Genomic DNA, 26,673 nt, shown 5'->3' on the forward strand with positions numbered 1-26,673 from the left:
CACCATGCTCAGTTATTTTTGTTTTAAGATCACAGTATAATTACAACACTCAGCTTTACAATTTGGATTCTGGGTTCAAACTCAGGTCTACCTGCTTTCCAGATAAGCACTTTATGGGTTGAGCTGTTTTCCCAATTCTAGGAGTTACTGTTTAAAAATCAAAGCAGAAACCAAAATGAATATGTAAGCTAAGTGATAGGGCAAAAAAGCGATATTCAATAGATCATTATAAAACAGAATACTTTTTGAAGGGAGAGGTAGCTTATGATGGGTATACGACATTCCATTCTTTCCCCACCTAGTGTCACCAGGCCTGCAGGCCTGTGTGGAAGCGAAATTGTGAGTTTCTCTTTCTCAGAATGGGGTTTATGAAAGTTGGCAAGAATAAGGGCTACTTTAAGAGAAATCACGTGAGATTCAGAAGGCAATGAGAGGGTAAAACTGACTCCTATGCTCACAAACGACTGGTGATCCAGTACAAAAATAAGTACAATTCACTCAAACACAGGGTGAAAGTTTGTGTAACTAACAGAGATATCATCTCCAGATGTGTTTGCCTGTAGAAGGGGATATGATAGTCTGCACAGAACGGCCAAAATACAGCGTAAAAATGGGCCTGACAAATTACGCTGCAGTCTATTGTACTGGCCTGAGGCTGTTCAGAAGGCTTCTCAATAGGTTTGACGTGGACAAGATCTATGAAAACCAAATTGAGATGAAAACCACGTGGAAAGCATTAATGGTAAGCCTGGTGCCTTCACGTGCTATTCGGATGTAGGTATTTCCTGAACCACAACTGGCAATAAAGTTTTTGTGGCTACCTGTTTTTCACCACTTGCAAATTCTAGAACACAGTCTGCGTCTCCAGAGAGTTAGTTCCCTCCGCCAGCCACACTGATTTCCTGAAAACCTGCATTACGTTCTCAGCAACAGCCGGTACACGGTTCCGTCAGTACTCGGTCCTGGGGGCTGCAGCCCCTTTTCTTTCACATGACTGAGGTTCCTCTTCTTCGATTAGACCTGTGGCCTCCTAATGGCGTCTCTTTCGCCCCTGTTTGATGACAATGACTCACTGAATTTGAACAGCGGCTCTAACTATTCTCCCCGCAACCGGGCGGCGACCCAGAAGAGAAGCGAAGGTGGCCGGGAAGCCGTTCTCGCGAGAAGACAACCAACTCTCGCGGTATCTCCCGGGTTCCGGACTCCTCAGCGCGAGGCGGAACCTTCCTGCAGCTCAGCCTCCGCGGACGCCGCCGTTTGGACGGAAGCTCCCGCCGGGCGACCCTCATCCGGCCGCTGCTTCGCGGAAGATGGCGGGGCCCGAGCCGCCGCTGCCGCGAGGAGGCCCAGGCTCCGCTTCGCTCTCCCCGCCCCGGGGAGACCGCACCCTCCTCGTCAGGCACCTGCCGGCCGAGCTGACGGCCGAGGAGAAGGAAGACTTGCTGAAGTACTTCGGGGCGCAGTCGGTGCGCGTCCTGTCCGATAAGGGGCGCCTGGTAAGCGGGGAATGGCGGGGGAGGAGGGCCCGGCCGGGGTGAAGGCGATCTGCGCGTGCGCGGCGTCCCTGGTTGTGCTGTGATCATGGCCTTGGAGCAGACGGCGGCTGCTGCCCAGCCGCTGCCCGACCCAGTGCCCCTTTACGTGCCGTTTGTGCACCCACCCCCAGACGTGAACATATTTCTGTTCGAGGGTTATAGACGTCTGAAAAAGGATTCTTTGAAAACTCGTGTTTGTAGAGCAGGGACTACGTTGTTTTCGGAAAAGCGAGTGAGCTAGGTGTCGCTTGTTTTTGACAGAAAACATCCCCCAAGGTAACGGTATTTTGAAAGTTGAAAGTCCTTGTGAAATGCTTAGGTATTTTTTTTTTCTTGGTGCGGGTGTTTGATTTTTCTACGTTTTTAAAATGTCAGTGGTGAACACCTTTAATCCCAGCACTCGGGAGGCTGAGGCAGGAAGATCTCTGTGAGTTCGAGGCCAGCCTGGTCTACAAGAGCTAGTTCCAGGACAGGCTTCAAAGTTACAGAGAAACCCTGTCTCGAAAAACCAAAAAACAACAACAAAAGATGATAGCCTGTGATGGAGCCAGACAGGTTTTAAAGTTTTAGGAGACTTGGATTGTGTACTCAAAATTGAGAATTGCTGATTTACAAGAAAGACCTCGATATTTGAGCGTTTACAGTGTTGTGAATTCTAACAAATGGAAATAAAAATATTCTCTGGCTCAGTCTAAAATATACTAAGACCATTTCATTTTATTTCAGAAACATACAGCATTTGCTACTTTCCCTAATGAAAAAGCAGCAGTAAAGGTATGCATTTTTCTTTATTACTAAAGCTTTCGGAGATTTCTTTTCCCTTCTTAGGACAGAGTGGAAGGTAATAGTAAACTGTCATTTTCAGAAGCAAAATCATTTGTGTTCCAAGACTTTCCCCAAAAGGCTACAGTTGACTTGGCAGATGTTAAAGCTTGTCCAGTGATTTGATACTGAGATATAAGAATCATAGATTATTAAGCAAGGTAAGGATAACGTCATGTATAATTTTTTAAAAAATTCGAAAGGATATTAGCTAGATAATTATTTGTAATGTTTATGGTACTTTTTTAATATTAAAAGGTATAAATCTAAGGAATCATTTGTAAAGCTGTCACCTTTGAGCTAGGCCTCGGATGAGTCATTAAATTTCGAGAAGAAAACAAATTGTTATTTCGGGTTTAGAAAATAGTAAAATTGGGCATGGAATGGTATAAGTCAGCCAGGCTCTAAATGCAGTGGCAGAAATAAGAATAAAAAACTGAGTATATATGTAGAAGAGTGGTAGTAAATTTTGTTTAGGAGGTGACCTAACTGAACTGATTATTTTGAGAAGGCAAAAATATGGTTAGACACATGAAAACTATCTGATTGGGTTGATACACTTAAATAGTGCGGTAGATGTAGAGAAAAATTGGAGCTGGGAAGACTACATGGGATGCTGTTTTAGAAGCCAAGGCAAGAATATGAATCTGAAGAGGGCAATAAGAAAATTAAGGGAGAGAAGTATGTGTATACTTTGGAGAGAAATTGTTTGTGGGTCTTAGACTACAGAAGTAATTCAGTAAAGTGTTGCATAAAATACACAGGGCCTGAGTTGAAACCACAGATCTACAGAAATAAAGTTTGTAGGTCTTAGATACGTAGAACAAAAAGAGTAGTTCGGGTTCTTAATTTGTTTTACATTTTTATTTATTTATATGTGTGTGCATGCACGTTTTATTTGCACATTTGCCACTAGATGCCACTAGAGGTCAGAGGACAGGAGTTGGTGTGTCCTTCCACAGCATATGTCTCAGGGATAGAACTAAGATTATATCAGTCTTAACAGCAAGCACTTTTACCCATCTGAGCTATCTTTCTAACCCTAGTTGTGATCTTTGGATAAACTTATATGACAAAAAAAATGAGGATCTTTACATCGACATGTAATGAATTCTTATGTTGTCTATTTATTTTGAGGAATCTTTGGAGTACTTCTGTGAAAATCGTGAACATTTTAAAATATTTTCTTGAGCTGAGTAAGGTTAAGAAAGCTTCTTCAAATATATAAATGGCTATGATGGTCCAAGGGAAGATTAGTCAAGAGATAAAAAAAAAACCTAGAGAAATGTTGCGTTTTAAAAAAAGAAACAAAGGAAGAAAACTGAAAAACATGGTATATTGATTGAAAAAGAAATTAGGGAGAGAGTTTGTGCTGTGATGAGACAACTGAGAAATGAGCATAATCTACTAATCAGGGTTAATCAGCCTTTTTTTTTTTTTTTTGAAACAGAATCTCACAATGGGATCCTGATTGGCCCAGAGCTCACTGTTTAGACTAGGCTGGCATCCGACTCAGAGATGTACCTTGGCACTCTCTCTACCTCTCGAGTTTGGGCTTAAAATACACCCTGCCCATACTCTTCAAAAAAACAGGGAAAACTAGAAATAATGTTTGTTTTTTATAAAACGGGGAAAAAGCAGAAATAGCCCAAATCTTCATTAAGGAATAATACTGTATTTTTAAACTTATTACAAGTAAGAAGGTTTAAACCATGTCTCAGTTAACAGGCTACAGTCAAACTGTACACATGAAAAGTATAAATTTCTTCAGTCTAAGTGTGTCATGTATGATGTAAGTAAATGTCATGTTAAGACTTAGATGTTACTGCATGATGCTGGATTATGACTGCAAATATTTAAAAGATGAAAGAAACCAAAAATCTTGAATTCAGATCCCAGACATATCAGAGATATTAAAGTTGTTTGCATTCATGTTTTGGACTATAATTGTCTTAATGATTTTGTATGACTGTTTTTAGGGAATATAGTTCATGTACCTGAATAAAGATGTAAATCTTAATGTAGATAGCATTTTCCCTTGTAGCAAGGCTTCTCTGTACTGCAAGCTCACAAATAATGACATCGAGACTAAGAAATTACGAAAGCTTGGCCGAAGTAGCAATGAAATAATTTTATGGTTGGGGGTAACCACAACATGAGGAAATGTATTAGAGGGTCTCAGCTTATGAGAACCACTAGTCCAAAGAGTAGCTAAAGAAAGACATGAAATGATAGAGGATGGAATTTCGTCACTAACAGCTGGATTTAGAATATGAACAGTTAATTTGTAGTAACACATGCAAAGTGGAACATGGGATACAAATGCTAGGGATAGAGAGTTAAAGTTCACAGTTTTCTCATTTAGTCTGCTCATTTGTCTCAAAGTAGGACTCAAGGTGCTATGCTAAGATATAAGAGACTGAGGTTACAGTTAAGAGAAAACAAAAACGTACAGAAATTTTTCTTAGATATCAGTGCAATTTATGCCAAGATTGTGATACATAATTGTCTGGGGTCAGTAAGGGTCAGCATGAGCTTTTTGTGGTTGAAATTAGTGTGTATTTATTATGTTTTTTTTTTAAATCTGTATTCAGCTTAGGTATAAACAGCAGAATATTGAAGTCAGATTTCATTTTACTAAAGAACAGTAGGTTGAGAAGTAATGGTAATAAAACAGCCTGAGAAGGAAGTATGTACAATATTAGTAGTAAAAAAACTATAAATTTTGTTCAATTAAGATGACTTAAGTGATTTTTCTTTTGTTTTTTTTTTGTTGTTGTTGTATTTTTTTATTGTTGTACCTAAAGGCGTTGACAAGACTCCATCAGCTGAAACTTCTAGGTCATACTTTAGTTGTTGAATTTGCAAAAGAGCAAGATCGAGTTCATTCCCCCTGTCCCACTTCAAATACAGAGAAAAAGAAAAGGTTTGTAGATATTCATGTTTTACTCCCATTTTGAAAAGTGCCTTTGTGTGTGCATGTTTGTCTAGTCATTTTTATACTTAACTGCATTGTTGATTGACAAAATAAGTGGAAAGGCTTAATAAAATGTAGCTCTAGTAAATCTGTAAAGTAAAGCAGTATTTCTGTTTCTAGTTGTGTTGAGGACTGAGTCTTGAGAGATAATAAATAAAGAAAAAAGGAAGTAGAGTGGATGCATTCTACTTTAGTGGAAGGGCAACTATAGGTTAATTATCCATTACCTGAAATGTTTGGGATAAATAGTATTTTATTTCGAATATTTACAAATGCATGATTAATTAGCTTTGAAATGTTAATCCCAACCCTAAACATGGAGTTAATTTTTTTCTAATATTTTCTTATTTTATAAATAATACCATTCAAACTTTCCACTTCCTCCCCTCCTCCCACTTCCCTCCTGCTCCCTCACCCATCCCCTTCCCCTCCAGTCCCAAGAGCAGGCAGGGTACCCTGCCCTGTGGGAAGTCCATGGCCCTCCCCCCTCCATCCAGGCTTAGGAAGGTATGTATCAGAATAGACTAGGATCCCAAAAAGCTAGTACATGCAGTAGAGACAAATCCCAGTGCCATTATCATTGGCTTCTCAGTCAGCCCCAATTGTTAGCCACATTCAGAGGGTCCAGTTTGATCCCATGTTCGTTCAGTCCCAGTCCACCTGACTTTGGTGAGCTCCCATTTGGTGTGCTCAGGCACACTGTCTCAGTGGGTGGACCAACCCCTCGTGGTTTTGACTTCCTTGCTCATATTCTCCCTTCTTCTGGTCTTCAACTGGACCTTGAGAGCTCAGTCCAGTGCTTCAATGTGGGTCTCTGTCTCTATCTCCATCTGTCGTTGGATGAAGCTTCTATGGTGATATTCAAGATAGTCATCAGTCTGACTACAGGACAAGGCCAGTTCAGGCACCCTCTCCTCCACTGCTCAGGATCCTACCTAGCTGGGACATCCCCGTGCACACCTGGGAACCTCTAGAGCCAAGTCTCTTGCCAACCCCAAAATGGCTCCCCTAATTAAGATATCTTCTTCCCTGTTCCCATATCCGTCCTTCCTCCATCTCAACCATCCCACTCCCCCAAGCTCTCCTCAACCCTTCCCTTCTCCCTTCTCTCTCTCCTTTCTCCTCCCCCACCCCCATCCCGTGCTTCCAACTTTTGCCTGGCAATCTTGTCTGCTTCCATTTTCCAGGAGGATCTATATATGTTTTTCTTTGGGTTCATCTTATTACTTAGCTTCTCTAGGATTCCCAACTATAGGCTCAATGTCCTTTGTTTATGGCTAGAATCCACTAATGAGACAGTACATACCATATTCATATCTTTGGGTCTGGGTTATCTCAGGATAGTGTTTTCTATTTCCATCCTTTTGCAGGCAAAATTTGAGTTCATTTGTTTTATATCTGCCTTGTATATGTTGCCTGAAAGTAATTTATATAATATTTTTAGTGTGTCCCTGTTTTGTGATCTGTTACATGAGGCCACCAGTAGAATTTTCTAATTTGTAACATGTTGCCTCAAACAGTTTCAAATTTCAATAGATTTCAGATTCCATCTTATAGGAATCTCTTTATTAGATATAACAGGGTATCCTGAATAGGCATGGCTTTTTTCCTTTAGCCTCTCATTTGGATCCTCTCTCTGCAACATGTCTGCCTGTGGATCTTTGCATTTGTTCTCATCTGCTGTTGGAGAAAGTCTCTGATAATGGCTGGATTAGGCACTGATTTATGAATATGGCAAGATATCATCAGGAGTCATTTTATTGATATCTACTATCAGCTGTTTAATACCAGTAGTGTTTGATTTTACCCTAGATCCTTGGGCTGTCTAGTCTCTGGTTCTTGGTTGCTCAAGTAGTATCAGGCATAGGTTCCCTCTTGTGGAGTGGGCCTTAAGTCAAGTCAGACATGGTTGGCCACTCCCACAGGTTCTGTACCACCATTGCCCTAGCATATGTTGCAGGCAGAACAGATTGTAGGTCAAAGGTTTTGTGGCTGGGTTGGTCTCCACGTTTGTCTTTTTGAAGCTTGCAGAGTACCTTAGTGCACCAAAGACATTATAATATAAGGTAACAGCTCAGTTTCCCCCTCCTTGCTCACTGAGTGTTGTCTTTGACATTGGGACCCCACTGTCAGTTTGTGGAAAGTCACCCTTTTTTTTTAGCAACAGCCTGGGTTGTTTGGGAATTTCTATGGGACCATGTTGGCCAACAACCAGTTGAGTGTAACCCGGTCCCTCAGCTGGAAGCCTTGTGTGGTGACAAAAGATGGCTAGTTGAGACTCCATGTCCTCCATTACTGAGGTCTTCATTAAGATCACCTCACATTCCAGGAAGTTTCCACTGCACTAGGTTTCCACACCACCCGCCAGTGATCCCCTAGTTCCAGCTGTCTCTTTCCCAACTCTCTCCTTCTACCTCATCTCTTGTAATGTGATTCTTCTACTCTGGTTTCTAGCTGCTCCCAGTACCACCAAATCGCTTCCCTTTAGAGCTCAAGGAATCATGCAAAAGAGGTGGAGGAGCTAAGGGAGCTCCTAAAATTTGAAGGACACCACGAGAACACTGCCCACTAAACCAATTAAGCAGGGCCCTTGGGGGTCCACAGAAACTTAAGCAGCAATCATGTATCCTGCATGGGTCTGTGCTAGGTCCTTTACATATATGTTGAGGTTGTTAGCTTGGTGTGTTTGTTATACTCCTAACAGTGGGCATGGAGTTTTCTCTGACTCTTTTGCCTGCTCTTGGGACCCTTTTCCTCCTACTGGGTTGCTATGTTCAACTTCAGTATAATGGTTTTTTCCTTCATCCTTACTATATTTTGTCATATTTGGTTGTTCTCTCTTAGAAGGCTGTTCTTTCCTAATGAGAGGCAGAAAGAGAGCAGATCCAGAGGGAAGGAGCTGGGAGGAGGAGGAGGGGAAACTGTAATCAGGATATATTGTATAAGAAAAAAACTCCTACTGATAAAAGCAAATTAAAGAGCAGATTTTAGTTCCAAGACTAGCCTTTGCAGAGTTTCATTACAGTAGTTGACCTCAAAATGGAATATGCAAAAAAAAAAAAAAAAATTCTTCGTCTTCTAGAAACTTGGCTGAATTGCAGCATCCTAGGCCTTTTAATGTAAAACCTAAATTTATTGGAATCAGAAATTTCAGAGATGAAGGTGAAAGAAGTAAGGCCCTGCAAGTCTCTAATTTTATGCGTAGATGTACATTAAAAAGACTTGAGTTCCCTAATACAGATGTATAAAATAATGTATGTTTTTGTTTCCTTGGGATCATTTGGAATTGTCCTACCATGTTCATAAACTGACTAAAATCTAAGTGTAGGGATTAGTAGAGTTTAAGTATGTTCTCCTTTTTTTCTCAGTGGTGCTTGTTTGAGAAGTCCTTTAAAGGTTTTGTGTTTTTCTTTTTTTTTTTTTAAATGAAATTGGTTTTGTAGTGACGTGTTTTCTTTTCTATATACAGTTTCGCACTCTTTCCAAAGATAATATCATTTGTGATTCTCTTTGTTCTAGGTCAGATGACATTGTGGAAGATGATAAAGAGAAGAAAGAACCTGACTTTTTAACAATAGAAAGTGGAATTGCACCAAATCATGGGTTTGCATTTTTGTTATTTTTTATTATTCTGTCTTTGTTGTGTGTATGTGTGTATACATATATTATACATACATGTTATAAATAAGATTGTTTTTAAAGTCAGCATTTTAGTATGTCATGTATAATTTAATGTTTTCAATTTTGAGGTATGAGGTTTTTTTCGTTGAATAAGGCATAAGTCTATTAAAGTGTTCAGGTCTGTAGATAAACTCCAATAAATGCTCTGGTAGATGCTGCTATTTTCTTTAAGGTAATAGGTATATTAAGGGATAAGATAAATACATGACTTAAATCATTTGGGCAGTTTTAATGGGTTAATAATAGATTATCTAAAGTGAGTTACTGATATGCAGTTATTAAAATGTAATAAGCATATTCCGTAATTTATTTTGTTTTTGTAGGCTGACTTTTCCTCTGAATTCATGCCTCAAATATATGTACCCGCCACCTTCAAGCACAATCCTTGCAAATATAGTAAATGCTTTGGCAAGTGTGCCCAAATTCTATGTACAGGTATGCAGAATCAACTTTTGCTTATGGGATAAAGTTTATAACTTGGTACCATAGATACTTTGCTGATGCTGATACTCATAACATTTTTGTAACATAGGAATCTTACGAATTCCGGAGAGACAGTGTTTTATGTAGTGTTTTTAAATGTAATGGATTGTCACATGCTACTCTCAAGTAGTAACTTCATAAATACAGTGAATGGAGACTGATGCTACATTTGAAGATGTAATTTGTTATAATTGTTACTGAGTATAACATTGGCTTATAGAAATCCTTAAAGAAAAAGTATTGATTCAGTAAATGGTTGAGAACCTTGATAATAATATTACTTCTCAGAATTATAAAATATAGGCGGTATATATTTTCTTTTTTCTTTGTTTCATAGTCACAGTAAACTGGGCAGTTATATGAGAACATTTTCAATAGATTTTTACACTACAACACCTTTATATTCTTAGTGTTAGGAATTAAAATCAATGTATTTGTAGAAATGACATATTGTAGGAGGATTAAGGTTCTGAGATACTGGTGCCTTATTTTCTCTTGGTTTAAGAACTGTGAAGGTCAGAGAGTGACTTTGGTTTTTATTGCATTAATCATGTGTGTTTACATGCTAGGTGTGGTAGTACCTGCCTTAAATTCCAGCACTCAGAGGACAGAGGCAGGAGAATCTCTCTGAGTCTAGATCAGCTTGGTCTGTATAGTGAAACTTTCTCAAAATAAAAGAATGTTTTTCCAGATTTTTTTTTCGTATATAAAATATATGAGATTAATCATGACATTAATTCTATGTTACTTAAATATTTTGCTACTTTAAGGTGCTTCATCTTATGAATAAAATGAATTTGCCCACACCATTTGGACCTATTACTGCACGACCCCCTATGGTAAGAAATTCTTAGAAATTTTAGGAACCATGGTTTTCTTTCCTGAGAGGTAAATTTTATCAATTTTGTAATTTCTTCCAGTTTTTTGTTCTTTAATCCCAAGAATCACAAATGATATTATATTAATCTGTAAGTATAAATGTAAGATAATTGTGTTTAACTGAATTATCTAAAAATTTGTTGCTGTGGTTTTGATCCAAATGCAGGTAGCTTCATTTGGAAAGGATAAGGTTGCTAAAAGTTGTTCAATAATTTAAATAGTAGGGTGTCTGATCTTGAGGTTTTTTCACTGTGATACTGTGTATTTATTAGTAATACTAATGCAAAATTATTTTTCTTTTAACATAGAGGTAAACCTGAGTTTTTTTGTAGTTGGCTACTATTCCGTGAACTATTAACTTCCCCTAACTCTATTGTAATACCAACATGTACTCGTTGTTTAGAAAGTAATATTAGATACTATTACAGTAAGTTATGTCTTGTCATAGCTATTCCATTTCAAATAACAGGGAAGGAGGGGTGTTTGAGTCATTCACAAGACCCAGGTTGTCTTTATTACGTGCCTGTCCATGCTGGTTAGGACATACTGTAGGTCAGAAACAAAGGAAGGATTACACATCAAGTTCTTATGCTCTTATTCCATGGGGTAATTTACATGGTGAACTATAAGGTATTTTTCCAAGTTTTTGATGGCTAGGGAATAAAAACAATAATAATAACTGTTACCATCTAGCAGTCTGCTACCACAGATATTCCCTGAATGTATGTTGAATGTATCAAAGAAGAGAGACTCAAGAATTTATGTTGAATGAGATTCTGTTGATTACGGTTAAGAAGTTATATAAAATAGTTTGTTGTGTAAATATCATTAGTTTACATAGTATCTGTTTTGTTCTTTTAAATAGTATGAGGACTATATGCCATTGCATGCACCCCTTCCACCTACATCGCCTCAACCCCCTGAGGAACCTCCCTTGCCAGACGAGGATGAGGATTTATCTAGTAAAGAATCAGAATATGAAAGCAGTGATGAGGAGGACCGGCAGAGGTTTGTGATGTGACATATTTGCTCTAAGAAAAAGAATATGGAAAAGAAAGACATGCTCTTCCTATATTTCATTCACATATACTTACTCAAAATTAGAATGCATTGAATTGTATTCCAAACCTCCCCAAGATCTTGAACATATATATAGTAGTTCAGTGAATACTAGGGTCTTTGGAAAAAAAAGTTTGGATAAAGAATAATTTTTTAGATTTTTTTTTTTTTAGAATTACAGAGTGCAATGGAGCCTCATTATTTATGGTTCCATATTTATTATTTTGCTTGTTAAAAGTTTTGTAGCTCTAAAATTACTTTTTCTTTAAAAAAATTGAATTATTTTTCTAACTCATAATTTTTCTTTACAAGGGCTTGTTAATAAGGTGTTTCATAGATATAAGTATAAACAATGCTGAAAAATTTTAGTCACTTGACACATAAGATCCCAAATGAGATATAAAGTAGCCAGTTGCTATTCAACGTATCAGCATTATACTGAAGTACCTGGGAGTTAACATCCAAAAACAAAATTTATTTTGGCTTACAGTTTGGGAGGGTACAGTCCATGACCAGCCAAGTTCCCATTTCTTTAGCTCTGTGATTAAACAGTCCATCGTAGCTGAACACAAGACAGCACAGTAGTACTATAAAAACAAAAGAGAAATGAAGAAATCATGGTCCCACAGCCTGTTTCAGAGTATATCCTAAGTAACCCAAGGGTCCTCGGGTTCTACCATATTAGGAAATATTTCATGTTCAAATGTTTTAAGCTGTGTCTTTCAGGACAATAAATCACACTTCTGTTGATGTAGTATTTTATTCACTAATTTAGTGTTTGCCGTGACATCATAGAAGATATCTTCTTAGATAATAAGCATTAATTGGCTTCACGTTTTAAACAGCTGAGTGCCCTGTACTCTTGTCTTCAGAATGATTTCTAGAGGAATCTTACACGTTCTCTACAGAACTTACATGTTAATACTGCCAATAAATAACTCCCTTCATTCGTTAGCTTGAGATTCTACATGTTTATGTAAAGATTCTGTAAAAAAAAGATTGTGAATTTCTTAGCAATTTCCTGGCATATAATTTAATATTTTCTTAATAAGTCCAAAAGAATAAATGCTTTTTCCTTTGTGAGTGAGGCATGGTGTTGGCCACATGTCACCACTGTAACTCAGTTCTACTCTCCTATCAGGAAAGCAGCCATGTTTATAGTTGATGAATAGAAGTGGCTGTGTTCCAGCAAAACTTTATGTATATGCAAGAGCAGATAACTAGCTTGATTTGATCCTTGGACCAACACCCACCTTCAATGAGTAAGTGATGTGAATCTTAACTAATTACGCATGAAGTCAGATCTAAAAGGAAGTATTAGTATGAGTCAGGCCTCAAACAGAGATTTTGAAAATATGTAACAATTTTACTAAGCCATTGCCCATCTAAGTAGTGATTTTCCTCTCCATGGAAAAATTAAATTGCAGGTGGGACTCATACTACCAAGTAAGAATAGATAGAATATAGTGGAAGAGAGATGTTTAGCAAAGCAGGTAGTTCTTCATAGTAATCTGTCTCACTAAGAGCTAGCAGTGCTCTGTTTGGCAGAATATATACAAACACTGGAATACAGAGAATTCCAAATTGGATACAAAGATTATTATGTGCAAACTGAAGAGTAGTATAAAATATTAATTTTATTAACGATTCCCTTAGATAACTTAAAAAAATTTAGTAAACTTGTCGTGCTATTTAGAAATACTTTAAAAAGTAATTATAGTGATTCTAATTAGAAACGCTGTCATATTCTAGACCAAACTCGATTTAATTTTTATAAGTTTATATTTAGAAATGTCGTATGAAATTCTGCCCAAAATTAATCTTGAATCTTAAAAGAGAACAAAACCAGTTTCTAATGCATGTTTTTATTTAATTTTAATAAATAAAGCTTGCCTGGTGATCAGAGTGCAGACCTAAGCCACTAGAGGCCAAGGAGTAGTGGTACACACCTTTAATCCCAGGACTCAAGACAGAAGTAGAGGGCTCTTGTTTAGTTCAAGGCTACCGTGCACTAAATGAGATTGACTCTGAAGAGAAACAACTCACACAAAGGTGATCCCAGCACTTGGGAATCCCACGCCATTTAATCCAATCACTAGGGAGGTGGAGACCAGAGTTATATGGCTGATAGAGCTAAAAGGTCTCTGGTGGCTGGCTGCACTGCTTCTCTGCTCCTTCAGCTTTCATGCCCTAATATCTGACTACAGGTTAGTCAGGATTTATTTATTAAAACCAAATAGAATTTGTGCTACGTTTTTATTACTTTCTGGGAACAAAATAATTTTTAAGAAATAAATTTAGTTGTCAAATATTTATTAATGTCTTATTATGTGCCTGGTTTTGCTTTAGAAGGTTAGTGTATTTTTGGTGCATAATTTTGATATTGATGTGTAGTTTAAATATTTAAATGTTTGATTTTTGGGGGGAGGGGGGTTTCAAGACAGGGTTTCTCTAGTTTGGGAGCCTGTCCTGAAACTAGCTCTTGTAGACCAGGCTGGTCTCAAACTCACAGAGATCCTCCTGCCTCTGTCTCCCCAGTGCTGGGATTAAAGGCGTGTGCCACCACTGCCTGGCTAAATGTTTGCATTTTTAATAACATTTTTATTGTGTTTGGTTTGGAGACTTCTAGAAAAAGCCCTAGCTGTTTAGCCCTAGCTGCTAGGAATTTGCTATATATACCTGGCTATGTTCTGTTGGTAAATTAAAATAAAAGACACAAATAATACAATATATTTGTGTATTTATAAAAGTTTTATGGCATTTTATTTGAATATCTGATATTCATAATGAAAGTTTTTAAATTGGTAATGTAAAATCTGGCCAATATTTTAAAAATAAGATTTAAATGGTACAGGTTAATTTAAGATGTGAATTTTTGTCAAATCGATTATGTGTGTACTGATGGCTTTAACCTAATTAGTTTTAAATATATTTCTTATTAAAGATAAAAACTATATTCTAGAATACCAACTCTTATTTGCCTCCTCGTTTTCTTAACAGAATGAACAAACTAATGGAGCTAGCAAATCTTCAGCCCAAAAGACCCAAAGCCACAAAGCCACGCCAAGTGAGAAAAAAGCGAAAATTAAAGGACATGTTGAATATACCTTCATCAACTTCACATAGGTAGCTTTATGTATACTTATGAAATGAAGGTTGTTTGTATGTGCTTTGTGTATTCACTTAACTCAGGTTATTCTTCAGTCTGACAGTTTGTCAATTGATCACTGGTATCATATACAACTTTTCTTCTGTTACAACTCTGGGCAGTTAATGTTTAGTATGGATCTTATTTGGATATTTTGGTATCTATCACAATTAAAAACAGCTCTCTCAGAAATTTATGAAACTTGCAGTTAAAATAGACACGCATATAACAAGTTATATCAAAAGGTGGGTGTGGCTAAAGACTAGGCTTTTTTCTAGTAAACAGGTGAAAGTATAAGCATATACTACATAGTATGAAATTTCACAGCAATCAAGTTTTCTAAAAACTTGTATTAAAAAAACTGATCATGATAGCACATGGTTGGTTACTGGGTTTCTGTTTGTCAAACTCACAGAGTTTTTAAAATCCATTTGTTTACCAGCACTTGATAATACTCACTTTCAGATTAGCATCTTTTCTCTTATCAGGCATATTTACTACTTCTTACTAGTGATTGCAGTTTTAACTTCATTTCACTCTTCTGCAAGTTACATTTTAATAGAAATAAACATAGTTGAGCATATACTTTTGTTGTATGATAGGGCCTCTCTTGGGTATATTCCCAAGAGTGGTATTGCTGGGTCTAGGGGTAGGTTGATCCCAAATTTCCTGAGAAACCGCCACACTGCTTTCCAGAGTGGTTGCACAAATTTGCATTCCCACCAGCAATGGATGAGTGTACCCCTTTCTCCACAACCTCTTCAGCAAAGGCTATCATTGGTGTTTTTTATTTGAGCCATTCTGACAGGTGTAAGATGGTATCTTAAAGTTGTCTTGATTTGCATTTCCCTGATTGCTAAGGAAGTTGAGCATGACCTTAAGTGTCTTTTGGCCATTTGAAGTTCTTCTGTTGAGAATTCTCTGTTCAGCTCAGTGCCCCATCAAGAACAATGGCAATGGGTTTTTGATCCTACTGCACATACTGGCTTTGGGGGAGCCTAGGCAGTTTGGATGCTCCCCACCTTACTAAACCTGGATGGAGGTGGGCGGTCCTTGGACTTCCCACAGGTCAGGGAACCCTGATTGCTCTTCAAGCTGATGAGGGAGAGGGACTTGATGGGGGAGGGAAATGGGAGGCGGTGGCAGGGAGAAGGCAGAAATCCTTAATAAATAAATAAATTAAAAAAAAACATTTTAATAGAAATAATCTTATGTATAAATTATGACATCTTAACCTCTTTCTGTGTTGATAGGGCATTTCTTTGCTTTTAACTCTTATAGCATTGCGAAATAGCAAAAACACTGTAAGCCACATTTTCTGGTAGCTGTTTTATACAGTAAAAAATGAACAAATCAGGGCCAATAATGATAATTATTTAATCCTTTATACTCAAGTATTTCATCATACAATCTGTATAAAAAAAGTTACTGAGCAGTTAGACATTTTTCTTTACAGAAATCCACTAATTGCATGTAGCTGCTGACTGTTGAGTTGCATACCACATCACTGATTACACAGTGTACAATAGATACTGCATTAAAAGCACTGCCAGATGATGAGGTATATAGCTGTAATCCTGGCACTTGGGAGAAGGGCGCAGAATGATTAGAAGTCAAAGTAATTCTCTACTATATAAACCAAGCTTAAGCCTGTCTTAAATTGACTGGCAAAGTAGTTCCCTGGGTAAAGGTTCCTGTGGCTAGTGATGATAATTAGGGTTTGATCCTAAATATCCATATGGTGGAAGAAAATAACTCACAGTTTGTCTTCTGATGTAAAAATATGCAAAATACATGTAAAACACAAAAAAATCTGCTGTTTAAAATGAATGGTTAAGTCCTAACTTTTTCATTTACCAAATGACTTTAAACTTTGAACATCTTTTATTTATTTTTATTTTATTTTATTTTTTTTTCGAGACAGGGTTTCTCTGTGGCTTTGTAACCTGTCCTGGAACTAGCTCTGTAGACCAGGCTGGTCTCGAACTCACAGAGATCCGCCTGCCTCTGCCTCCCGAGTGCTGGGATTACTTTTAGTTTCCTCATCTATAAATTAGGTGTTTAATATTATCATTACCAACTATTGAGCTTTATTGGACTACTAACTCTAGTCAGTTTGTGTAGTCCCTAAAATGTATAGAATGTTTTATTTGTCATCATTAGCTTTTTAAAGAATATCTGAAGTAATGTTCTTAGAATTTTATTTTAAATTATAATCATATGTTGTGATTGTTTTTTTATTTAAATACCAGTTTGCATCCTGTGCTGTTACCATCAGATGTATTTGACCAACCACAACCTGTAGGTAATAAAAAAATTGAATTTAATATATCTAACAACATGCCAGCGGCATTTAAGAAAGATTTGGAGAAGGAGCAGAATAATGAGGAAAAGAAATCTGGTAAGAGAAATTAGTTATTTCATATACTTTTCAACCTTTTTTAATGTTAAAATAAAATTTTATAGTAGTGTTTGTCAGCTTTACTTAAAAGTATGCAGTTGCAGACTGAGATTGTAGCTCATTTGATAGAGAACATGCATGGAACTCTGTGTTTAGTCCCCAGTACTTATAAACTGAGCATGGTAATGTAGCTTGTAATTCCAATGTTTGTGAAACGGAGGCAGTCAGAAGTTTGGGGACGTCCTTGGCTAATGGTTGGAGGACAATGTGGAATAAATTAGATTTCATCCAAAATGTAAAAAAAAAATTATCAAACATTAATATATATATGGTTAGGTGAGTCTCAATATCATGGACTAACATTTTCAACTCTTACTTCATAAAATTTAAGCTAAGTGGAAAGATTGTTAACGTTGCTTTTTGTTTTCTGGTATTTTAAGATAGGATTCTCTGTGCATACCAAAGCAGGTTAAAACCCATGGAGTTCTCCTTTCCTAAGTGCTAAACATCAAGGCTGTGTTTATTAATTCCTGGCTCTTCTTATTAATTTTTTGCAAGTGATAACATCTCCATGAAATTTAGGGTTTTGCTGATTATCGAGGGGTAGGGAGGTTAATGGAATGTTTGTATCCCCAAACATGTATCTTTTGTATTTTTTTTCCAGACTAACATGTTGACACAAATCTTTTAATTTATGTTGAAAGGAGTGAAGCTGTTTAACAGCATTTTGATGTTGCTTTCTGAAATTCTTATAACCATTTTAGATTATCTTGAGCACTGTATTTGGCTAGAATATTATCAGTATTATAATTTAACTAATTGCACATTTAGCTTAACATATAGTTACTACTATTTTAGAGTGAGTAGGATAAACAATCAATTGCTACATACCAATCAATATACACACTCAGTTATCTAATGTTGAGCATTTTCATCAGATTCCCATTTGGTACATCAAACAGAATATGCTAAAGCTTAATTAATTTATTTCCTCTTTTTCCCCTAAGAAGCACTGCAAATCAAGCGTTTGATTCTTTAGCTGTTGTCTATATCTGCCTTCATGCTACAATAACAGAACTGAAGGGTCAAAACCAAAGTCTTGCCTTGGCCCACAAAACCCTAAAACACTCTTCTTTGAATATTTATAGGAAAGATTACCCTGCTTCTGTTCTGAAATACTGAGAAACATTAAATTACCAAATGATACTTTTGTAAATTGTAACTAGAAAACAGGAAAAGAAACCTAAAATATGTTTTGAAATATGAAGGGATTTTCGGTTGGGTTGTTTTCTTTTGGTTTTATTTTTATGACTGATATTAATGTTGAACTCTTAGATTCACCAGACACTGAACTTGATGACTCAAATACAGGATTTGGAAAAATCTTCCCCAAACCTAATTTGAACATCACAGAAGAGGTTAAAGACGATTCTGATGAAATGCCTTCAGAATGTATTTCTCGAAAGGAGTTGGAAAAGGGCCGAATTTCTAGAGAAGGTAATATAATGACATAAACCAACTCATAATCCATCTCATATTTTGTGTCTCATGTCTTACTGAAATTATAACTCTACAGGTCATTTACATTAAGATAGACACTTTAGTATCTTTCTAGAATTAGTTTAATGACACGTCTTTCTTTTTTTAAAAACTCACCTCATACTGGGGAAGTTCCTTACCATACAGTGTTTGCAGTAAATGTTTGGTAATTAGTAAGTCCCACAAGGGTTTAAGTTACATATTGTGTATATAAAAAAGTTGAAAAATCATTATCATAGAATATCTAAAGTAGATACAAGGTCATTATTAAAATTCAGTGATTAGAAATCTGAATTTAGGATTTTATATAGCAACATTATTCTTAAAATTCTTTTCATATATTTTAACCATTTTCTATGTGATAAAAACCAGGACTAAGGAAACTACAAAAGAAGCATTTAACTGGGTTATTGCTTTCAGAGCTTTAGACTTCATGATTGCAGAACAAAGACATGGTAGAGGCAACTAAATGTTCATGTTTGTATCCACAAGCTGTAGGAAGAAGGAACACAATAGGAATAACGCAAGTCTTTAGAAATCACAAAGCCTGTTGCCAGTGACACACCTCCTCCTCCAAGGCCACACCTTCTAGTTGTTTCTAAACAATTCTGCCAACTGGTGACTTTGTGTTCAAACATAGGAGCTCCTAGCCCCTATTCAAACCAACATACTATGATTTTTTTTAATTTTAGTATTTCTTTAATACCTTTCTTCACAATAATAAGGAATTAGCCTTCAATTAATATCTTTGAATATAAAATCTAGTTTTCCAAAGCAGATAAATATGAGGAACCATAAAAAGGTTTGGAGACCTTTGTCTGAAATTTTTGGCTATAAATTTTGAATCCATTATTCCTACATTTGAACATGACAGTGACTAATGATTTGGGAAATGCATTTTTAGCAGAATAGTTAATAAATGGTTTTCCTCACATGTTTAGGAGTTTTAGTAAAATGGCTTCTCTTTTATTTTGGTAGAACTCTTCAAATGGATTGTGGATCAAATTTTTATTCTATATAGTTGAGAAATTTTAAGCAAAGGTTCAATTTTTTAAATAATATAATTCATTTTAGATTTTAATATAAATTTGTGAAATATTGTTATTACTATCTGTTAACATTTTCATAAAGCTTATTTTTTGCCTTTTTAGCAGTTACAATTGAATGTTATTTTTAAAATTGCTAAAGGTATTTTAATTTTATATTTTTATTTTGCTTTGTTCTTAAAAAGAAATGGAAACCCTTTCAGTTTTCAGAAGTTACGAACCTGGTGAACCAAACTGCCGAATTTATGTAAAGAATTTAGCTAGACAAGTTCAAGAAAAGGTAAGGTGAAATTTGCAATTTGATTTTGTTGTTTTGCTTTTCCCCCCTGGTTTTCTTACTTGTCTATGTTCTTCTTACCCTTTTTTATTATTATTAATTTCAAATTCTAGGACCTTAAATTTATCTTTGGAAGATACGTTGACTTTTCTTCAGAAACACAGCGGATAATGTAAGTGGCAGACATAATTGCAAATTGTGTTTTATCTGTTACAAATTCACCATGTTTTGTTACGCTTGTTTTTTTTTCTTTAGTGCTGAAACTCACATGGTAATTCATTTGTTCTCCTGTGTAAATGTCCTTTTATTCGTCTAGGACAGGAATAGATATATTTCTATGTAAATGAGCAAATAAAAATTTTTAAAATTTTAAATCAGATATTTCCTCCAACTGTTCAATTTTTTCTAGTATGAAAGCTTGTATTGACTATATGTAAAGAAATGTTTATTGTTATATTCTGCTAAATAACCTGTATGTACAGTATTTCTGATAAGTTTTGTTGAAACCCTTTGACACTAAAGTATTGTTACTCAGCTTCCTTTTTTTTTAATTTATTTATTTATTATGTATACAGTGTTCTGTTTGTATGCTTGCTGGACATGAAGAGGGCACCAGACCTCATTACAGATGGTTGTGAGCTACCATGTGGTTGCTGGGAATTGAACTCAGGACCTCTGGAAGAACAGTCAGTGCTCTTAACCTCTGAGCCATCTCTCCAGCCCCCTCAGCTTCCTTTTAAAATTTATTTATTTATTCATTTATTTATTTTTATGTTGCCTGAGAACTATGTGGAGATCTTGGTTCAATGATTTTATTGGCCCATCTCCAAAAATAGGTTTTCTAGTTTGGTCAGAGCTCTGGATTTGCATTTCTAAAATTGGTTTTAGCTATTTAATTTTATCTTATTTCTAAGTGAAATCAATACTTTTAAAATCTTACCTGCCCTGTATGTCATTTGGATATATTTTATGTTCATATGTATAAGTACATATAAGATATATATTATAAAGATTGTATTTCCAGTATTATCTTGCCTATAATTATAATTTGGGGTAAAAGAAAATATGGATTTAGGAAAAGCTGTAGATTCCCCCATGACTATTTCTTCTGAGAGAAGTAATGTTGAAAAAAATTTCACTGCAGAAAAATGCAGGTGGATGGTTACACCTGTTTGTGTGTGTATGCACCTGTATGTGTTTTTACACACCCTTCTCTTTATGTGTTTGTGCTTGAGACAAGTATTTTTATTGTCCTGATACTCACCGAGTTGTGAAAATGGGTAGTCTGGCTGACCAGTAAATCAGGGGCCATATGTTTCTACCTCCCTGTTTCTGCAGTTATAAGCATTACATCACTATGCCCAGTCTTTTCTCTTGTTTCTTTGCTTATTTGTTTGTTTTAATGAGAGTTTATGAGATTGAAGTTGGGCTCTTGTGCAAGCAAAGTAAACACGTTTCTATCTGTACTCTTACGAGGCCTGCCAGTTGATACTGTATGTTTTTTTTTTCTTTTGTTTGCTTTTTGAGTTTATAATACTGGATCATGTTTTTGTTGTAGTTTGCAATCTCATTTTTATAAATAGCTTTTTGAAATAGTTTTATGTCAAAATGTTTATATAATTATACTGTAGAATAATAAGACACTGGGGGAGTATACTAGGAATAATGTGTAACATTATCCCTATGCTTGGAAGAGTCATTCTTTGTCCATGTACCATTAATAAAATGATAGCTTTGAGTATCTAGCAAATCTTCTATCTACTGTAAAAGTTTGTAAATGTTCATAATAATGTAAATTCAATATTGTAAACCAATTACTTAATTAAATTAGTTTTTAGCCTTTTATTCTTTTTTTAATCACTTGAGTATATAATATTGAACTCATTGAAAGATGTGTGTAAAAAGATGAATTAAAAATTTTTAGCTTGCTTTGTTGTTAGTATAACTATACTAGAACCCTGGATCATAGTAAAACAAGAAATCAAGAGTTTGCTTTTATCCATGCTAGTGATATAATTTTAAAACAATGAGCATAGCACAATTGTTGCTTGTTAAGAACAATACAAAGGCCTTCTCTTAAAGGAGCCACACCTCTGCTCGTTGCCAGCAAACAGAGCCTATCTGAAAAAAATGTTACTAACAAGAAGCTCCAGTTGACTCCTGTTTCTATGAGTCTAGAAGCCCTTTTTTTAAGACTTTCTTAGGCTTTATGTAGATTATGTTGGGCATCATTTTCTAAATAGAGGCTGTTCGTTCATTTCCCAGCTACCCAGAACCGAATAATCACACAGAAACTATATTAATTACAACACTGCTTGGTCTATTAGCTCAGGCTTCTTATTAACTCTAAAAACTTAAATTAACCCATTTCTATTAATCAATGTATCACCACAAGGCTGTGGCCTACTGGTAAGTTTCCAGTGTTTGTTTCCTTTGGCAGCTACATGGGGACTCCCTAACTCCTCCTACTCTCTCTAAATATCTCTATTTGGATTTCCCCCCTTGCTTTATTCTGCCCTGCCTTAGGCTGAAACAGCTTCTTTATTAGCCAATGGTAATAAACATATTCACAGCATACAGAGGGGAATCCCACACCATCTCCTTGCTCTGTATCATTATCATTACTCAGTACTTATTGAGCAGCAGAGAAAACATACTGTGGGAAATAAATGAGAATTTCATAAAATTAAAAAAAAGAACAATACAAAGGAATATAATTTTGGAATATCTAATTCAAATATTTTACTAATAGCTCTTTTGTTACATTGAAATAGTATATTTTTGAATAGTTAAGACCTTTGACTCATGATTTTAATTACTATTTGGTTTTTTTCTTTTACTTCTAGGTTTGATATTCGCTTGATGAAAGAAGGACGCATGAAAGGACAAGCTTTTATTGGACTTCCAAATGAAAAAGCCGCAGCTAAAGCCTTAAAAGAAGCTAATGGCTATGTTCTTTTTGGAAAACCCATGGTGGTTGTATCCTTTAAATCAATCCCTTCTAAAACCTTGGGGTTTTTTTATAAGTGGGGTATAAATAATTTCAAGTTGTTATTTATAATAATATCAACAATTGTTCAAGGTTGAGTTGTTACTTACAGATCAACATGCATTAGCTCAGTCAGGTGACAAATTTCCTTAATCATTGGAAAATATTTAACTAGCAATTTAAGGGAAAGTTCAGCCAAGTTTATACATTTATTCAGCTCTAAATTATTTTATGTTAAGGTCAAAACATACTATCTAGAAATATACTTGGAGTCACTGAAGGGATTCAGTATAGAGTTATTGTAATTCACATTTCTACTTTGGAATTTCAATGACCAAAATATATCTATCATTACACAGCTGTCGTGTAGTAAAATCAAGTTTTAAATTAGTGAGGGTACAGTTAAGAAATGTGACAGTTATAAAGAAGAGCAGATACTTTTTAATTTTTTTCAGATTGTGAGCATTATGCAAGATTTACGAAAAATTTAATGATATTTTCTATTCTGCATTAGATATTAGGACTGTATAGTATATATTTTTATATATTAGATCTTGATAAAAATAGCACTTTCATGTTCACGATGGGGCCCTTAATTTTAATGCATTAGCAGTTTGCTCGATCTGCTAGACCAAAACAAGACTCTAAAGAAGGAAAACGAAAATGATAGGAATGGATAAAGGTAAGTTTGGAGAAAACAGTGAAAGATACGATGGTTACTTGGAGTAAAAGCAAGGAAGCATAAAAGTCTTGTGGATTACTACTATTTAGACATATATTATAATTTTTTAATAAAATTTCTGTGTATATAGTCGATTCTCATTAGCTTCAAAATTGTCACTAGTTTGTATGTAACTTTTAGAGAAAATTTTGTGGATGGAATGTATTGGTTTTTACTTTGTATATATTCCTTGCATGATGTTTTTAATTTCTAACCGTTGTTGTAATGACTTGGAGAGCTTGATAAAAACAGGTTGCTGGTCCTTCCCTCCAAGATTTTCTGTGTCAGTAGTTCTGAGGTGGGTGACAGGTAGTCCCATTTATCCAATGGTTAAGGAATTTCTCAGCATTTAGTAATTGCAATACCGAAAGTGACAGTATCTGGGAAGCCAGGACTAATTGGGTATTCTTACTGGCACCATTCCAGTTGTAGTCATTGAGTTCGTGAATGACAATGAGGTGATTGCTCTAGGGACCTCACTGAAAACCGAAGGAAAACAGTTACTAAAATGCTTTAGTGCTATGTATTTAGAATGATCATCAGTTTTTTCAAACATGATTTTGTGGCATAATCTTTTGCAACATAATCTTTTGCAACACAGTCACTACTTATGTAAGTGAGTAAATGATTTCAAAGGATAGAGTTAGAGATTTTAAATTATGTTACTTTGAGAAACGAGTGGAAATAATCCATTCAGGATTTTTTGGGGTATGAGCTAGAGACAGTTTACTTTTAGTTATTGTACTCTTAGAACCTGAAAGAACATGTAAAAATAATCACTCAAAATTGCTGTGGGGGGGGGGGTATCAAAATAGGAATATTTGCATACTTTATAATCTCTGTGAGTTTCTTGGAGTATTTAAACTTACTTTCAAGACAATCAGATGTCTTAAATACTGTGCAGAAAAAGAATTTTAGTCTGTATTTCAGTAAATCATTTATAAATCTACTGCTACCGATTAGCAAAGAAAATAAACTACATTCTGCTGTTCTTCCTTAGAAGCATTCCTGCGTAAATACTGCTGTAATACTGTCATACAAGTGTATCCTTTCTTGTTGTATCCTTTTTGGGGCAGTGGTTTTGTTTCATTTTGTTTTCTAGAAATGCTTTGTCTACCATCTATCTAGAGTAAGCAATTCTTTTTATAATCAAATGAAATATTTCTCAAATTAGTTTTGTAGCTTGAACAAATATTTTACATGTATTTTAGATTGACTGTTTAATTTTCTACATTATCATATAATCAAGGAGTTTTGTTCAAGGAAAGTTAGTGAATCAGGTCCCTTACTGTATACATATGCTTTACTACAGATTCTTCTATATGTGAATTTCCTCAGTCTACTTCAGGAACATGCTTTCTGTTTCATGGTATATCCCATTTAGGTGTTGTTGTAGTTTCATTTTGTTGCTATGACAAATACGCTGACAAAAAACAACTTAGGGATGAAGGGATTTATTTGTGTTATAATTCCAAGTTACAGCTCATTGTTGTGGGGAAGGCACGGCATGAACTTAAAGTATAATATCCACAGTCGATCGGAAAGAGAATAGACTCAGATCCTTTCTTGATTAGTCCTCTCAGGGTCCCCTTTCCTAAGGAACAGTGCTACCCAAAATTGGCCGAGTCTTAACATCTATCAAGACCACGTTATGTCCTCAGGCCAACATAGCCTAGATAGTATTTATTATGACTGTCTTCCCAGGTTATTTGGTGTTGTGTCAAGTTGACAGTTAAAACTATCTAGCACAGTTCTAAATAATATGTTCTAAAATTTGACTGGGAAAGGATATTTTTTTCTTTAGTAATATATTGAAAACTAATAAGATTTCTATAAAATTCTCAACAGTAGAGTAACATATCACATTGAAAGTCTAACTGAAATGTCTTTGACAATTGAAAGGATTTTCCTTATTCTTGGTCTTTTCAAAACAAAAGTGAAAAATTCAAAAACAAAATTTATATATGTGTGTTCAAATTTTGACATACGTATATATATATAAATTTGAAAAGAATAACAGATAAGACATACTAGACTTCAGATAGCTTAGTCAATTTTTTTCTAGAACTAAGAACAATGATTTCAGGCTGTATGATAACTACAATCTCTCTGAACAATCGGTCTCAAATTTTCCTGCACATTTAAATCCTGAGAACTTTAAATTAGGTTATAATGAATTACCTGCTTTCTATGTTAGAGTTTGATTCTAGTGTATTACTGATGTAGAAAGAACCACCATGGAAGAGTTTCTATGTATAAATATTTCTAGACTCTTTATTATAGAGCTAATAAATAAAAATCACTTGGAATAACTTCCAGTAATATATTTTGAATGGTTCCCTTAGTAATAGAAAGGACCACTGAGAAGTTTAGATGATACTTTGTTAAAGTGATTGACCATTGTATACCAACTTAATAAAGCATACAATATTATTTCAGTGGTAAAATAAAAATCCTCAACATTTTGTGGGAAATGGTGCTAATATAATTGTGTAAAACTACTCGAAATTCTCTTGTCACCCTAATAGTAGAAGCTTTCCAAAACTGAGATGATAGTCACTTGATATATACAATTTAAATATTTAGATTTAAATATTATAAGTAGCAGTTATTTTGTTGTATTGACATGATTCACTAATTTTCTCCATATAAGTATTTGGGCTTTTTAAAGTTAATGAATTGAATTATTTTTCATGGAATTTTATGGTGTTTTAGGTTCCTTCTGAATTCTCTGCCTTTCGAGTACTGTGGAACTATGAGAGAAGAAATTCGCCCTCTGGACTATGGAACTGTGCGTAACAACTTTGAAAGAGATACTTTATAATAGTTTATTGCATATATAATAAATTATTTTTCTTCTCAGCAGTGTCCATAATTTTTTATTACTTAACCTATATGGCTAAGGAAGTGTAACTTAGCAATTAATATAAACTAACTAATTATAAAGTAATTATTATAAATTAATTTTTTAGTACTAGCTATACATTTTCCTTTATACGTCCTAATCCTATTTTCCATTTCTACCTATATACAGTGCACTTTTACACGTATCTTTTAAAAATATTATTTAGGTAATTATTTTAAGAAGAGTTTCAGTTTTTACTGATACTATTGCC

At 35.2% G+C, this 26,673-nt stretch overlaps 1 protein-coding gene across 3 annotated transcripts; it reads left to right on the plus strand.

Moving 5' to 3' along the window:
- The first annotated feature begins 1,197 nt into the window (after positions 1 to 1,197).
- On the plus strand, positions 1,198 to 26,419 carry Rnpc3 (RNA binding region (RNP1, RRM) containing 3). 3 transcript variants are annotated; one of them, XR_012911397.1, is made up of 16 exons: positions 1,198 to 1,496; positions 2,262 to 2,309; positions 5,165 to 5,283; positions 8,854 to 8,937; positions 9,339 to 9,450; positions 10,269 to 10,337; positions 11,243 to 11,385; positions 14,437 to 14,562; positions 16,837 to 16,985; positions 18,321 to 18,482; positions 19,756 to 19,850; positions 19,961 to 20,019; positions 22,694 to 22,826; positions 23,447 to 23,518; positions 24,558 to 25,723; positions 26,273 to 26,419. XR_012911397.1 is itself a non-coding variant. In XM_075981556.1 (15 exons), the coding sequence occupies exons 1-14, from the start codon at positions 1,311 to 1,313 to the stop codon at positions 23,501 to 23,503; spliced, it is 1,542 nt and encodes a 513-aa protein (XP_075837671.1). In that variant the 5' UTR covers positions 1,198 to 1,310; the 3' UTR covers positions 23,504 to 23,518; positions 24,558 to 26,419. The 3 variants fall into 3 exon arrangements, 2 of the variants coding, with proteins under 2 accessions (XP_075837671.1, XP_075837672.1); XM_075981556.1 differs by having other exon boundaries at positions 24,558 to 26,419; XM_075981557.1 differs by lacking the exon at positions 24,558 to 25,723.
- Positions 26,420 to 26,673: the final 254 nt, after the last annotated feature.

The sequence above is a fragment of the Microtus pennsylvanicus genome, chromosome 7 (assembly GCF_037038515.1).
Source record: "Microtus pennsylvanicus isolate mMicPen1 chromosome 7, mMicPen1.hap1, whole genome shotgun sequence".
NCBI lineage: Eukaryota > Metazoa > Chordata > Mammalia > Rodentia > Cricetidae > Microtus > Microtus pennsylvanicus.

Coding starts and splice junctions, on each gene's coding strand:
- Rnpc3 (XM_075981556.1), top strand. CDS start 1,311: ATGGCGGGGCCCGAGCCGCCGCTGCCGCGAGGAGGCCCAGGCTCCGCT. Junction 2,310..5,164: donor ATGAAAAAGCAGCAGTAAAG/GTATGCATTTTT, acceptor TTGTACCTAAAG/GCGTTGACAAGACTCCATCA. Junction 10,338..11,242: donor TTACTGCACGACCCCCTATG/GTAAGAAATTCT, acceptor TCTTTTAAATAG/TATGAGGACTATATGCCATT.